Below are 14,628 nucleotides of genomic sequence, written 5' to 3'. Positions count from 1 at the left end.
ACCCAGCACAGAGTGCCCCTGTCCAAGCCTTGGCTGCAGTTTTGCCAGGAGTGTGCCATGGGAGACGGTGTCAAAGGCTTTGCTGAAGTCTGGGTGGACACATCCACAGCCTTCCCCTCATCCACCAGGCAGGTCACCTGGCCATAAAAGGAGATCAGATTGGTCAGGCAGGACCTACCCCTCCTAGATTTGTGCTGGCTGGGTCTGATCCCTTGTCCCTCCTGTAGGTGCTGTGGGATTGCACTTAGGAAGATCTGCTCCATAACCTTGCTGGGTACCAAGGTCAGGCTGACAGGCCTGGAGTTCCCTGGATCCTCCTTCTGGCCCTTCTTAAGGATGGGGGTCACACTGGCCAACTTCCAATCATCTGGGACCTCCCCAGTGAGCCAGGGCTGTTGGGAAATGATGGAGAGTGGCTTGGTGAGCTCTTCCACCAGCTCCCTCATCACCCCAGGTTGGATCCCATCTGGCCCCACAGACTTGTGAGGATCCAAGTGGCTCAGAAGGTCACCAACTGCTTCCTCCTGGATTACAGGGGGGCTATTCAGCCTCCTGTCCCTGTCTGCCAACTCCAGAGGCCCTTGTCCTGAGGACAACCTGCCTTATTGTTGAAAACTGAGGCCAAGAAGGTGTTAAGTACCTCAGCCTTTTCCTCATCTTTGGCACTTATGTTCCTCCAAACCCCATGTCCAACAAAGAATGCAGGTTTTCTTTGTCCCTCCTTTTGCTATTGATGCATTTATAAAAACACTTTGATTACCCTTTACAGAAGTGGCCAGATGGAGTTCGAACTGTGCTTTTGCCTTTCTAATTTCTTTTCTGCAGTTCGTTTCGTTGTTCTCGTGAGTGAACAGAGGGGTTTGATTTTTCTCTTCTCTCGGGTGGGTTATGCTTTACAGTCTTCACCTGCCTTTGAAGAGGTTTTCACAGTTGTTTTCTGGTTCCTTTTGGTGTGTTCCACAGCATGATTTTCCCAGCCCCTGTGCCTTGCATGGTTTACCATGTCATGCAAGAGTTCTGCCCACATAGGGACCAGTCTCCTCAGGGCCTGTGGATCTCGTAAAGTTTCATTATGCATTATATCTCTTTTGATTTCATTTTGTCACCCCACTAAATACATTTTCCTTGCATATTTTCCCACTCCTCCCAGTTATCCACTGGCCAATGATCATCAGTGTTAATGTGTGACTGTGCCTCCGTAAATATTCTGTTAAGCCTTTCGTCTGTTTCTCAAAATCATTTGCCATCCTGCCGACTACACCAAATTGTTGTGGGTGGGAGTGGAAGGCTTTGAGACAAAAGTTTATTAGAGAAGTTCCTGCTGTTGAGTCCCGAGGTGCAGAAAGGACTCCCTGGCTTTCTAAACTCCCGCTCAGAGAGGAGCCTGGGGTCAGCTGGATCCAATCTCAGCCTCTGATTACGTTAACAAAGCAATTCTAGTAAAGCAATTGCATCAAATTGTATCAAAGCTGGCAAAAAGAAACAAACATTAGTGGAGACTGATATAACTCCGCGCAACTCAGCCCCTCAGTAACCATGAAGACGCCTCCCTGCTCCACGGGACAAGCTCTACACACTCCAGGAAAGTCTGGAAGAATCTGCCACATGAAAGTTGGACTGGGCTGGGCTTTTACAGTAATAAAGAGTTTGACTGCCAGTCCCATTTCTCCAGGCCAGCCAGTAGCTTATCAGTCAAATGCTGCTTCCAAAAGCAGGGGGGGTGTTTGCAGTTGTGAACCAGGCTGGTTTTAGCACAGCCCTGTAGGAGGCGTGTCCAAGGTACCCGGGGCAGGAATGCCCAGGGGAGCATGAGCCGAAATGGACAACCCTGTTGGTTAAGGAGGTCACGAGGTTCTAGAGTATAAAGGAAAGCGCCGAATTCAAATAAGTCTCTTTGTTCTCCATCTCAGAAGAGCGTGCATCCTTCTTTATCATATAAAGTACCCCAAACGCCATATTTGGTGCCCCGAACCTGGACTTGAACCTATATTAGGTTAGTTTAGCATACCCTGAATCAGGCAGAAAACTCAGTAATTCCGGATATCGTCTCAATTGTTTGGAGATGGGAATTTTCACCAAAAAAAACCTAGACGTCTGTAAATCGTTGTCTCAGTGGCGTCTGAGAAATGGAAAGTAAATTTAGAGAGCTCAAAAGTATTAGGGAAAGTGCACAGAAGAAAAAAGAAAGAAAAAAAAGAAAAAGGAGAAACGAAACAGTGGGCGGCGAAGAGAGGAGCCGAGGACCATGCAGGCAGAAGCGGGTAGTGAAAACAGCAAAGCTGAGTTATCAACATTGTAGCCCCCAGCCCTCGCCAAGGGGGGCTCGGAGCTGCTTTGTGTATCTCTCGTGAGCTGCCGCCAGGCGCTCTGCAGCTAAAAAGCAACGGAGACCTGAGCAAAGGCAGCAAAGCCGCCCCGTGCCGCCTCCCCGGACACCCTGGGGACCCTAAGACCCCACGTGCTGCCCAGCCGCCCTTCCCCCCGCAAGTGCCGCAGTCTTGCAACCGCAGGGAAATGGCCAAGCCACGCACGTACTGCTGGCCACCCCCCTGCCCCCCCCCCGCTGCCGCGGCTCAGCCGAGCGCGTGAAAACAGCTGCTGCAGGGACCCCGCGCTGCGCCCGCCGCCCCTGCTGGCCCCCCGCGCCACACTTACAAGCCACGCGGGACCCGCCGAAGCTGCACCGCGACCCCGCCGGCAACCAGACCCCCCCCCCTCCGCCCAGCGAACCCCGGGAACCCCGGAGCCACCTTCTGCCGGTCCCTGTCTGCCTCTAACAACAGCACAACGCGTCCAAGCCGCAGAAAGACTCACCAGGAGCACTGCAGACCCCGAAGGAACCTCTGCCGCTTTTTGCCGCTTTGCTGCTGCTTTGCCGCCGCCACCGCCGTCGGAGCCGCGCTAGGACCCCCCCTCGCCGCTTCCCGCCGCAGCGGGAGCTTCCCCTGGACCCTGTGCCGCGCAGGGGACCCCCCCTGCTGTCGCCACCGCCGCACCGAGGGACAGCCCCGCCGCAGCCGGAGCAGCCCCGCGCCGCGTGAGCCTCCACCGAGGAACAGCCACGCCGCACTGAGAAGCGCCCCTGCTGCCGCCACCGCGAGAGCCCGCTGCAGCCGCCAGCCGCACCGAGGGACCCCTCGCCGCCGCACCCAAGCCCTGGGGACCCGCGCCAGACCCCGCAGAGACACCGAGACGAAAGAAAACCGCAGAGAAACAGCCGATTCAGAAACCAAAAGTAAAAGCAGCCAAACAAAGAACTCCCACCCCCCTGTGCCAGCAGCCGCCTGGAGCTAAGGTAAACATGGGGAACTTTGTCTCCATGGAAACCTCACAGACATTGAAACAATAACTTTACTGCTAAAATCTTGCCACATTCAAACTACAGTTACACGAATGAATAAGATTTGTTAGGTCTGTACACCCTACACTCCCACTAACAGAAGTGTTACATTTAAACACATGGGAAACACTGGAGCACATTCTAAACCAAAGGATCGAGCCAAGCGACCGGTGATAAGGTCTGCCCTGCACAAGGCACACGGAGGAACGAAACAATTAAGGAATTAACGCACACCCCACCCCCCGCTCACACTGCTGGCAGCAGCACAACCCCCAGGCATAGTAACACAAACGCACAACGTCCAGCGGGGGGAGGGAAAGGAGCTGTTGGTGAGTTAAGCTTCGGGTCGAGAGCCGAGAGCCAAGGGGACGCAGGTCGCCGGGAGGGAACGGGGTCTGTAATGCGGGATCCCAGCCCATGGGACCAGCGCAGAGGGAGGGCCCCGTTACACCAAAATGGGGGTAACCCAGCACATTTGCCACCCCGTGCTGCGGATGACCACCGGCCGCGTGCCCCGGTGTGGGTACCACCATCTCGCCCGCCACATGGACCGGAAACTGACCCGTCTCTTCCGGCCCCAACGCCGCCCCGCCCCAGCCATAGGCACGAGGGGGGAGGTAGCCCCGCCCCCTCACCACCCCCCCACAGGGAACCGGGCTTACTGGGACCACAGCGGGGGAGGAATGGGGGGATGAGGAGGAAGAATCACGGATGGTTCCAGCAAGAGGGAGCGAGGAGGCAAAAAGGGGAAAGTCAGCTAACAAGTGGGAGCAATGTCAGGATGAGGCCTTTCGAGTGAGAGGCTTGAAGGATATTCAGGCATGCTCAATTGATACTAGCCAACGTCAGCCCCCTCAATTTCAGCCTCTATCATATGAGGCTACAGAGAAATTGAGGCAGCCAGTAAGAGATGCTGGCATGTCCTTAACCAATACTTTCAAGTATTTGGAGACACCGAGTTCCATCTATTTTTTCACCCCACGTGACTGGAAGAATCTAATGAAATTAATTCTTAATAACACCCAATATACAGTCTGGTTAGCTGACTTTCAAAAGAATTGCTCTGAGTATGCTAATGATCCACGAGCAGGCGTCACAGCACACCAGTTAACCGGGGATGGAAATTACAGTTCAATAGATACACAATCTAAGTACCATAGAGAGATATACGGTGTAATAGCCAAACAGGCCCTAAAAGCTATGAAAAACCTTCCCACTATAAACCAAGATAGGAATCTGACCCCCACAAAAGTGTTACAAGGTTGTACTGAACCAAATTCACGATGCTTAGATCGGTTGCAATCTGCTTTAAACAAGCAAGTTGAGTACAATAAAGCCAGAGAGATGCTGTATAAGCAATTGGCTTTTGAAAATGCGAACCCAGACTGTAAAAGAGCTTTGCAAACCCTTCCTGAAAGGGAAAGCCGCAGCATTGCTGAGCTGGTTCGCACCTGTCAAGAGGTTGGCTCAGTGGGACATCAAACTGACTCATTAGCAACAGCACTAAGTGCCCGGCTAAGAGTGCAGAAAAGAGCCAGACCCAAAAGTGGTTGTTACATCTGTGGTACCCCCGACCACTTTCAAAAGGATTGCCCTTGGAGACCCTTAGCAGCAACATCCCACAAATACCCAGACAGCAGGGAACGGACTTGAATTGTACCAAGGGTGCCGTGGGCGAGGCAGAGACCACGCCCTGAGCATCACGTTGCTTGCTGCCGCGCTGCTCACCATCCTCCTCTCTGCCACCCGCTTTCCCGAGCAAGAGAGGAAGCAGCTTGAGGCAAGCCACAATGTGCCAACAACCACCCCCAAAAATACCCCTGTATTCTGCACCCCTAAGAAAGGTGAAAAGTGGAGAACACTACAAATTTTAAGAGCAGTAAATGCAGTCATAGAGCTTACGGAAGCATCGCAGCTTGGACTGCCCTCACCTACAGTGCTTCCAGCAAAGTGGCCACCAGTGATAATTGATTTAAAGGACTGTTTCTTTACCATCTTCCTGCACCCTGAGGACAAGCCAAGGTTTACCTTTTCCATCATGACCTTGAACAATGCACGGCCCATGCAACACTACTGCTGGGTTGTCCTTCCTCAGGGGATGCAAAACAGCCCAACGAGAAATCAGACAGTTATCATACACCATCACGTAGATGACATATTAATAACCACAGCCACTAGACATGAACTGCCATTTGTTATTACTGCTCTAACCAAAACTGTCCAAGATGCAGGTTTACAGGTTGTTTCAGAGAAGATCCAACCATCACAACCCTGGACTTACCTTGGATGGAAGATCACGCAGCAGGAAATTTCCCCACAGCCACTGCAGCTCGAGGTAAAAAACATTTTAACTTTACACGAGTTGCAAAAACTCCTGGGGGCCATCAACTGGTTAAGACCTATTTTAGGCTACACCCTCTATTTGAGCTGCTAAAGGGGAACTCCAATCTAACGTCTAACAGGTCTCTGACAGCAGAGGCAAGATAGGCATAGACATTTGTGCCAAGGCAATAGAAAGTAGACAGGACAATGGAGAAATCCTGAACTGCAAATCTGCCTAGCCCTTGTTTCCAGCAGATATCAGCCATTTGCAGTTTTGTTTCAGTGGGATCAGACCCACTGCAAATTCTAAGTGGCTGTTTCTACCCCACACACCACCTAAAACTGTGTAGACTGCTAATGAGATGTTTGTAAAGCTTGTCATTAAAGGCAGAGGACAACTGCAGGAACCAGGTGGAAGGAATCCTGCCATCATCTACATTCCAGCTACGAAGGACAACTTGGATTGGATGCCGGCTGAGGACGCAGGATTCCAAGCTGCCCTAGCAAGCTTTGACGGTGACATTTCAATCCATCTCCCTAAACACAGATTGTGGGCAGAAATTGGTAGTTTACCTTTAAAAGCCACAACCAGATGCAAACATGAACCAGTGAAAGGCCTCACGGTTTTCACAGATGCATCTGGGAAAAACACAAAAAGCTGCAGTGACTTGGGTAAAACCCTGCCACAGAACAGTGGGAACGAGAGGTACAGACCATGAACCACAGTTCTGTACAGGTTCTGGAACTGGCTACCATTCCATTGCCTTGGGGAAATTTTTCTGAAAAACCTTTTAATGTTGTAACTGATTCCTGTTATACTGCATAGTTAGTCTCCCGTCTCGAGAGTTCGTTTCTTCGAGATATTGTTAACCCTCACCTGTTGTTTGAAATGTGTTCTATTTGAGTTCTTGTGAATCACAGAAAGCTTGATTTCTATATAATACAAACAAATTCACACACTGACATACCAGGACCAATAGCTGATGGAAACTGAGAAACTGATAAAGCAGCTATGTTTAACACTATACCTAGAGTCTTAGAACAAGCAAAATTGTCTCACTCATTTTTCCACCAAAACGTACGTTCTCTAAAGAGACAATTCCAGATAACACTTAATCAGACTCGAAACATCATAATGTCATGCCCAAACTGTCAGAAAAACACACCCATGCCATCTCAGAAAGGCGTTAACCCCGGAGGGTTAATGGCAAATGAGATCTGGCAAACAGATATCACACACATCCCCGAATTTGGCACATTAAAGTATGTACATGTAACTGTGGACACACATTCAAAATACATAACTGCCACAGCACCCACTGGAGAAAAAGGCCAAGAGTGTAAAAACACACTGGCTCAGTTGCTTAGCAACCCTGAGTACCCCACATCAAATAAAAACTGACAATAAAAAAGCTTTACTTCCTATCAAATAGAGAAATTTCACATCACAGGTATCTCACACTCACCAACTGTACAAACAGTTATTGAAAGGGCACATCACACACTGAAACACATGTTAGATAAACAACAAAAAAAGGGGGGAATCTGCGTAGCCCGCAAGAGCGTCTGTGGAAAGCCACATATGTTATCAGTTTTTTAAATTGTGACAGCGCTGAAAGAAGTAAGTATGAAAGGCAACACAGGCCTCAGGCTCCCACCTCACCCAAACCACTAGTCACGGTGAGAGACTTGATTTCGGGACAGTGGACGGGACCGCTAGATCTCGTGACTTGGGGGAGAGGCTACGCCTGTGTGGCGACAGGAAAAGAGCTTAAGTGGATTCCTTCAAGGTGTTTAAGGCCCTGCTTAGGTACACAACCACAGCAGCAAGAACCAGAGTAACGCAAAAGGTATAAAAGAGTTATGTTTATGTTTCAGGTTTACATTTAGGGATGACCAATGTGGTAAAAAGCAGTCTGTAAAAAATCTATGAATGTGTGCGAGATGAATGAATGACGGCCATCAATGAATGAGAGAGTGAATGAATAAGAGAGTTGTTTGACTGGACAAATATTAAGAAACAAAACACCTCACAAAATAACATTACCTCCACCACACGGTCACTTTAAGAGAATTTAGTTCTGCTAAGCTTAGCCTGTTCCTTAAATAAAGTTGTTCTCCCCAGTTATTCAAAACCCTCAGATTAATGAAGATTATAAATCTATGCACAGTTGGCTAAGGCCTTTAGGTTAATAAAGTTATTTCTCCAAGTTGCACCACCCTTTAGGAATATAAGAAAGTTTTACGAAGTTTACCATAGAGGTATAAGAGGCCAAGCAAGCGATGTGCTGGGTCATTGCAAGCTTTGGTAGTTTACAGTGTAAACAACTGATTGCACTGTTGTTTTTGCAGTTTTTGTGACCTTCTTATACAATTGAGAAGGGGGTGATGTAGGAGGCGTGTCCAAGGTACGGGGGATGTACTGGGGCAGGAATGCCCAGGGGAGCGTGCGCCGAAATGGACAACCCAATTGGTTAAGGAGGTCACGTGGTTCTAGAGTATAAAGGAAAGTGCCGAATTCAAATAAGTCTCTTTGTTCTCCATCTCAGAAGAGCGTGCATCCTTCTTTGTCATATAAAGGTACCCCACGCCATACAGCCCAACACTAAAAGCAGCCCCTTGGCACCAGTGGGAGCTCAACACAGCCAGCTTGGGTTGTTTGGGTTCTCTGACCGGATTTTAGGCTCTATGCAGGCAGAGTGTCCTGCCAGACCCCCCAACCTCCGTGTCCCCCCCATTCTCCACTCCCGGCGCTTCCCGCTCGTGGCTCTGTCCGAGCCCGTGTCACGACACGTGGAGGCACCACAACAGGTTCTTTTCCTGAGGGATCCCTTGGGGGGGATTGTCGCTGGGTATCTGTCGAAGGCCTTGGTCCTGTGGGGGAAGAAAGACATGCGACGCACACGCACTAGGATGAAGAGACACACTAGGATGAAGAGCCAGAGAGATGTCTGCCCGCTACGCTGAGCAGGCAGCTTTTTAGTTGGTGCTAAGTTCCACTTTCCCGCACACATACACTACAAACATTTTCTTACAACAACATCCAGGAACGCGGCACCTGCACTCAGCCACACAGCTCAAGGCTGTGTCCATGGGAACTATCTAATTAGCTCTACTGCTCCCATGGAAAACGGCCCAACACTTTATAATGTTCCAAACCCCTCAAACTTCAGTTGTGGGGCTGTGACTTCACCCCACAGGGGATGAAAGAGAAACACTGCTGGAGAACCGGAGTGACAACAGGAACAGCTCTTATTTTTGGCACCTCTGGAACCGTAACCATGGATCACTCAGGCGGTGATTCCTGCCGGGACAAGAGTAGGGGACAGAGTCACCATGTCCCTGTGCCCATCCCACAGGATGGGTCCAGCTGCGGAGCCCACAGAGAGGAGGAACTGCACCAGAATCCTACCCCATCCTGCTCCACCCATCCCATCTGACTCCACTCCATTCATCCCATCCCAATCCTGCTCTGAAATCCCACCCCAATCCCACTCCATCCATCCCACCCAATCCCACTCCATCCATCTCAGCTGATCCTGCTTCAGAATTCAGCCCTGATCCCACCCCAGAATTCCACCTGATCCCACTCTGGAATCCTGCCCTGATCTGGAATCCTGTCCCAATCCTGCTCCATCTATCCTGCCCCAATTTCCCTCTGGAATACCACATGGATCCTGCTCCATACCTGTGAGGGAGCAGTCAGTTCCCATGTCTGTTCCTGTGGAAAGAGAAGATTGATGAGATTCTGGCCTGGATCACACACCTGGACCCATTCCAGGATCCATCACGGGATCCACATGGAGAGGTTCTGGATATGCTGCTGGTACTCACCATTGGCCGCAACGCATCTCTTCCTCTCCCTCTTCCCTATGGAAATAAAGTGGGATCAGCACCTGTGGCACAAGATCCCCGGAATGCCACCAGATGGATCCGTGCCCCTTCCCAATCCCCATCCCATGAGTTACCAGATCGGAGCTTCCAGATGCCAAATCCCATGAGGATGAGACCGATGATGATGATGGCAGCGATGACGGACACTGTGACCACCAATGGGATGAGATTCCAGCCAGATTCCGGCTCTGGAAAGCGCGAGATGGTGAGAAGGGGGAGGGGAACCCCCACCCCACTGCTCCACATTCCCAAACTCCTCGTTCCCAAATTCCCAATTCCCACATTGCCCGTTCCCAGCCTCACCCCAGGCGAAGATCCCGGGCTCCGGCATTCCGGCGTGCTCCACCCGGCACCGGTACTGCTCCCGCTCCCCCGGCAGCGCCTCAATCCTGGCCCAGCTGTGGAAGGTGCCGTCGCTGTTGGGAACGATCCCGCCCCACCACGTCTCCTGATCCCAGATTTCATCCCCCTTCAGCCAGTTGATCTCGATGACCCCGGGGTAGAACCCGTACGCGCGGCAGGACAACGTCAGGATCCCGTGTTCCTCTTTCCCGGACACTTGGACGTCAGGAGGCTCTGCAATAGGATAATGGTGGGATCTATCCATGGAATTCCCAAGGAAATGGGACAGCAGTAAGATCCATCCACAGAATTCCCATGGGAACAGGATGAGGGCGAGATGTGTAAACAGAATTCCACGGGAATTCCTGTGTTCTCAAATCTCATATCCCCCGTTCCCATGAGAATTCTGCCCCCACCTTTTTTCTTCAGCACCTCCTGCCCATACTGGACATGTTTCTGGAGCACTTCCAGGCAGGTCTGCTCCAGGAAATTTGTCAACCTCTCCACTGTGATCCCATCAGAGTCCCAGTGCCTCTTGATGATCTGGGCAGCGCCGTCGGCCGCCACGAAGCTCCTGGATCCCAACTGGAAGGAGAGAAAATCCTGTCCGTCGTAGCCTTCCCGATAGGATCCACGGACGCTCCCGTCGGACAGGAGCTCACAGCCACAATCCCGCTGCAGCGTGTGGAGACCTGGAGGGGGAGGAATCGGATCCACAGAGACCCATGGAAGTGTGTCCCAGCCCCACAGGGCCCCATTCCAGCCCTATGGACTCCCATAGTCTGACGGAAGATCCACACATCCCGTCCCAGTCCCTTGGAGTCCCACAGATCCCCCCCAGCCCCACAGATCCACATCCCAGCCCCACAGATCCACATCCCAGCCCCACAGATCCCCCCTTCCCTGGCTCCCCCCACTCACCCCCGCTCTGGTTGTGCCGGATCTGCAGCATGTCCAGGTGGGCGGGGTCCTTTCGCCGGTACCTCCCGTTGATCCGGGACTCGGTGTCCCAATATCCCGGCTCGGCTCCGGCCGCCATCCACAGAGTCTGCGGCTCCAGCCGGCCCCGCTCGCTGTCGTAGCGCACGAAGGGGGTCCCGTCCACGGACGCCACGGCCACGTACCGGGGCAGCCCCGGGCCCGGCTCCGACACCGCCACGCGCAGGTAACGCAGGGAGTGCACAACTGGGGGGACACGGAGAGCTGGGGGGGCTGGGGGGGCTCACGGGTAAAGGAAATGGGCAACGGGGAGAGCCGGGAGAGCCAGAAAGGGGCTTGGGGGTCCCAGGGTCGAGGAAAGAGGGATGCAGGGATGGGGAGAGGTGGGACAGGGGGTTCCAGGGGGTCCCTGTGCCCACAAAAGGGGGGTCCAAGGGATGGGGAAAGGGGGGTCATGGGGTGGGGAAACCTGGGATGGCCAAGAATGGGGGGTCACAGGGATCCTCAGTGTTGAGGAAAAGGGGGCCTGGGGGCTGGGAAAGGCAGGAATGGAGCTCCAGGGGTTCCCAGAGTCAAGGAAAGGAGCTGTTTGGAGTCTGGGAGAGGTTGGATGGTCAGGAAGGGGATGGAGGGGGGTACTGGTAAAGGATAAGGGGGAGTAGGTGGTCCCAGTGCACAGGAATAGAGATTCAGGGGGGTCTTGCTGCCACACAAGGGGGTGTAGGGGGGTCCCTGCACCCGGGGAAGGGGGTGTAGGGGGGTCCCAGTACCCAATAAGGGCAGGGAGAGGGTCCCAGTCCAAGATAAGGGGTTCGGGGAGATCTGGGTGCTGAATAATGAGGTGTAGGAGAGTGCCCTGCCCAGGAATGGAGGTTTGGAGGGTCCCAGTGTCAAGGAAAGGGGGTGAGGGGACCGGGAGAGGCAGGATGCAGGTTCAGGGGGTCCTGTGCCCAGGAAAGGGGGGTACAGTGGTCCCCAGTGTTGAGGAAAGTGGGGTCTGAGAGCTGGGAAAGGCAGGAATGGGGGTCCAGGGGGTCCCAGTATCGAGGAAAGGGGGGTCATGGGATGGGGAGACCCAGGAGGGCCAGAATGGGGGTCCCAGGGTTTCTCAGTGTAGAAGAAATGGGGGGTTGGGGGCTGGGGAAGGCAGGAATGGGGTCAGGGGGTCTTAGGGTCAAGGAAAAGGGAGGTCTGGGAGAGGTGGGATGGTTGGGAAAAGGGGTGCAGGGGGATATTGGTGCAGGATAAGGGGGTCCAGGGGGCCACTGGTGCTGGGCAAGGAGGATTTCAAGAGGTCTCAGAGTTAAGGAAAGAGGGGGCAGGGGCTCGGAGAGGTGGGATGGGTGGTCCAGGGGGTCCCTCTGCCAAGGAAAGGGGGGTCACGGGGTGGGAAGACCCAGAATGGCCAGGAATGGGGGGCCCGCAGGTCCTCGGTGTTGCAGAAAAGAAGGGTTGGGGAAAGGAGGGAATGAAGATCCAGGGGGTCTCAAGGTCAGCGAAAAGGGGTATCTGGCACAGGTGGGATGGCCGGGAAAAGGGGTGCAGGGGGGTCCCGGTGCCGGATGAGGGGGTGCAGGGGGGTCCCTGTGCACAGGAACGGGGGTTTCAGGTGGTCCCGATGCTGGATAAGGGGATTCAAGGGGGACCCAATGCCCAGGAATGGGGGTTCAGGGGCGTCCCGATGCCAGGAATGGGGGTTCAGGGGGGCTCTCGTGCCCGGAAGGGGCGGTCCAGGAGTTCCCGGTTCCGAGGGCCCCACTTACCCTCCGCCGCCCCCGCCGGGGTCCTCAGGAGCCCCAGGACTCCCAGGAGCGCCCCCAGCCCCAGCGCCGGAGCCATGGCGCTGCTCCGCTGGCCCCGCCCACAGCCTGGCCCCGCCCACAGAGCCGCCTCCGGCCCCGCGATTGGCGCCGTTATTTCCTGACCGCCAATGGCAGCTCGATCTGCTCTGAACGTCACCGGTCGCCGAGCAGATCCCGGTGGCGGAGGTTGTGAGGCGGAAGTGACCGAGGGAGCGCGGGGGGCGGGAACGGGGGAATTCTTGGGAATTCACCTGGATCCCCTTTGGGACCCCTCCGGGCACCCCCTGGGCCTCCCTGTGACCCTCCTCGGCCACGTATTGCGGGACCCCCGGGCCAGGCTGAGCTGAACTCCCGGGCCCTGCGGTTAAACTCGGCCTTAAAGGCGCCGCTTTGGGGCCAAAGCGGGGGAAGCGCCGGGATCTGCGGACCCCGCGGGGGGGATCTCCCTGTGCCAGTGCCCTCCCCGGGCAGCCCCCACCGCCCCCCGCAGACCCTCCTCATCCCTCCTGGATACTGCCTTCCAGAGCTTCCCAGGGAAGCTTTTATCTCCCTTTCCTCGGGGTGATCCTAAATGCCAGAGGGGCTGGAGAACCCCTTTCCCAGTCACGGGTTTCCCAGGGAAGTGGGTGCAGGGGTATCCCAGTGTCCAGGAATGGGGGTTCAGAGGGGTGCCAGGGTCAAGGAACGGGGAGGCTGGGAGAGGTGGGATGGCCGGGAAAGGTGTTATAAATTTAGACCACAACGGATCAAATTATCAATTGGAATTTATTAATACAGCAAGCAGAATATGAGCAAATGCAGCGCTGGGCGACAGGGGAGTCTCCGCTCCACCAACTGCCGCACTAACATGTTAAGCAAGTAGTTATTTATATCCTTCCAGTTCCGTCTTCTGTGATGTGGTTATAGTACTCTGCGCATGCCTGGGCTGTTGCTAGGGGGTCGTTTCTGCCTCCAGGTGGTCGTTCAGGATGAAGTAAGACGTCTTCCTCAGGTGTCCTCTTTTTGCCCTCTAGCTCTGGCAGCAGCTGTCTTCCTTATATGGGTTGCCCTTTAAATTCTTGGAACATGGTAAACTTAAGATATACCTTGCATAGGCGTTTGTACAACTTTTTGTGGTTTAGCCTTTGCCTTAGCTTAGCGGTTTTAAGCAGAACATCCTGTTTGATAAACAATGCCACTTACCATAGTCTATTACAATCCCCCCTTTTTATTTTTCACAATCAAAATTTGTTTATCAAACTTTACTTTCTCGCTTACAACAATTATCACGTACATAATCAAAATCATTATCAGCTTCATCGGTGGTTACAACACTGTATCTCGAAGTAATCATTAACAATTTTGCAATCTCAAAGCGTTCTTTAATAAAGCGCAAGATATACTTTAAAATGCATGGTCCAAACACTAGTTCTAATATGATCATGAATATTGGGCCTGCTAAGGTTGAAAGCAGGGTGGTTAGCCATGGTGAAACATTAAACCAGTTTTCATACCATGATTGATTACTTTCTCTATCTTTCTTCCTTTATTCTAACCGCTTCCTTAATTCTGCCATAGCATCTTGTACTACCCCTGTATGGTCAGCATAGGAGCAGCATTCCTCTCTAAGGGCTACACATAACCCTCCTTCTTTTAGAAATAATAAATCTAGCCCTCTTCTATTTCGTAAAACGACTTCCGATAGTGACTTAACAGATGTAGCTAAGTTTTGTATAGATTGCTCTATTCTTGCTAAATCTTCATCAACAGCTAATTGTAAATTTTGTATCTCTTTTCCCTTTACCAAAGAAGTTCTATAGTTACCGCAGTAAAAGGCTCTCTGACTTGTCTGGATAGTCCTCTTTCAAAGTGCCGAAATACATCTTCTGAGGTGTGATACATGATCCTGGGTATGATAATTACTTGGATACAAAATACACTTTCATTAAAGACATTGAGAGATAGGCATGGAGTTACTCTTATGTCTGAGCATCCTTGTACCCCTCCTGA

General features: G+C 52.7%; 1 protein-coding gene across 12 annotated transcripts; it reads right to left on the bottom strand.

Moving 5' to 3' along the window:
* Window positions 1-1,428: 1,428 nt before the first annotated feature.
* On the bottom strand, window positions 1,429-12,724 carry LOC116781669 (class I histocompatibility antigen, F10 alpha chain-like). Of its 12 annotated transcripts, none has more exons than XM_032677368.1 (9): window positions 12,601-12,723; window positions 10,820-11,083; window positions 10,315-10,590; window positions 9,860-10,132; window positions 9,631-9,779; window positions 9,497-9,532; window positions 9,330-9,383; window positions 8,263-8,493; window positions 1,429-1,759 (listed from the first exon to the last, which is right to left on the bottom strand). In XM_032677368.1, the coding sequence occupies exons 1-8, from the start codon at window positions 12,674-12,676 to the stop codon at window positions 8,299-8,301; spliced, it is 1,323 nt and encodes a 440-aa protein (XP_032533259.1). In that variant the 5' UTR covers window positions 12,677-12,723; the 3' UTR covers window positions 1,429-1,759; window positions 8,263-8,298. The 12 variants fall into 12 exon arrangements, with proteins under 12 accessions (XP_032533259.1, XP_032533260.1, XP_032533262.1 ...); XM_032677369.1 differs by having other exon boundaries at window positions 9,497-9,525; window positions 9,631-9,744; XM_032677371.1 differs by lacking the exon at window positions 1,429-1,759 and having other exon boundaries at window positions 8,393-8,493; window positions 9,631-9,744.
* Between the last annotated feature and the right edge of the window lie 1,904 nt (window positions 12,725-14,628).

Source organism: Chiroxiphia lanceolata, unplaced genomic scaffold, assembly GCF_009829145.1.
Source record: "Chiroxiphia lanceolata isolate bChiLan1 unplaced genomic scaffold, bChiLan1.pri scaffold_52_arrow_ctg1, whole genome shotgun sequence".
NCBI classification, from domain to species: domain Eukaryota; kingdom Metazoa; phylum Chordata; class Aves; order Passeriformes; family Pipridae; genus Chiroxiphia; species Chiroxiphia lanceolata.
Note: the sequence above shows the minus strand (reverse complement) of the source record. Positions and strands in the feature narration are given on the sequence as shown.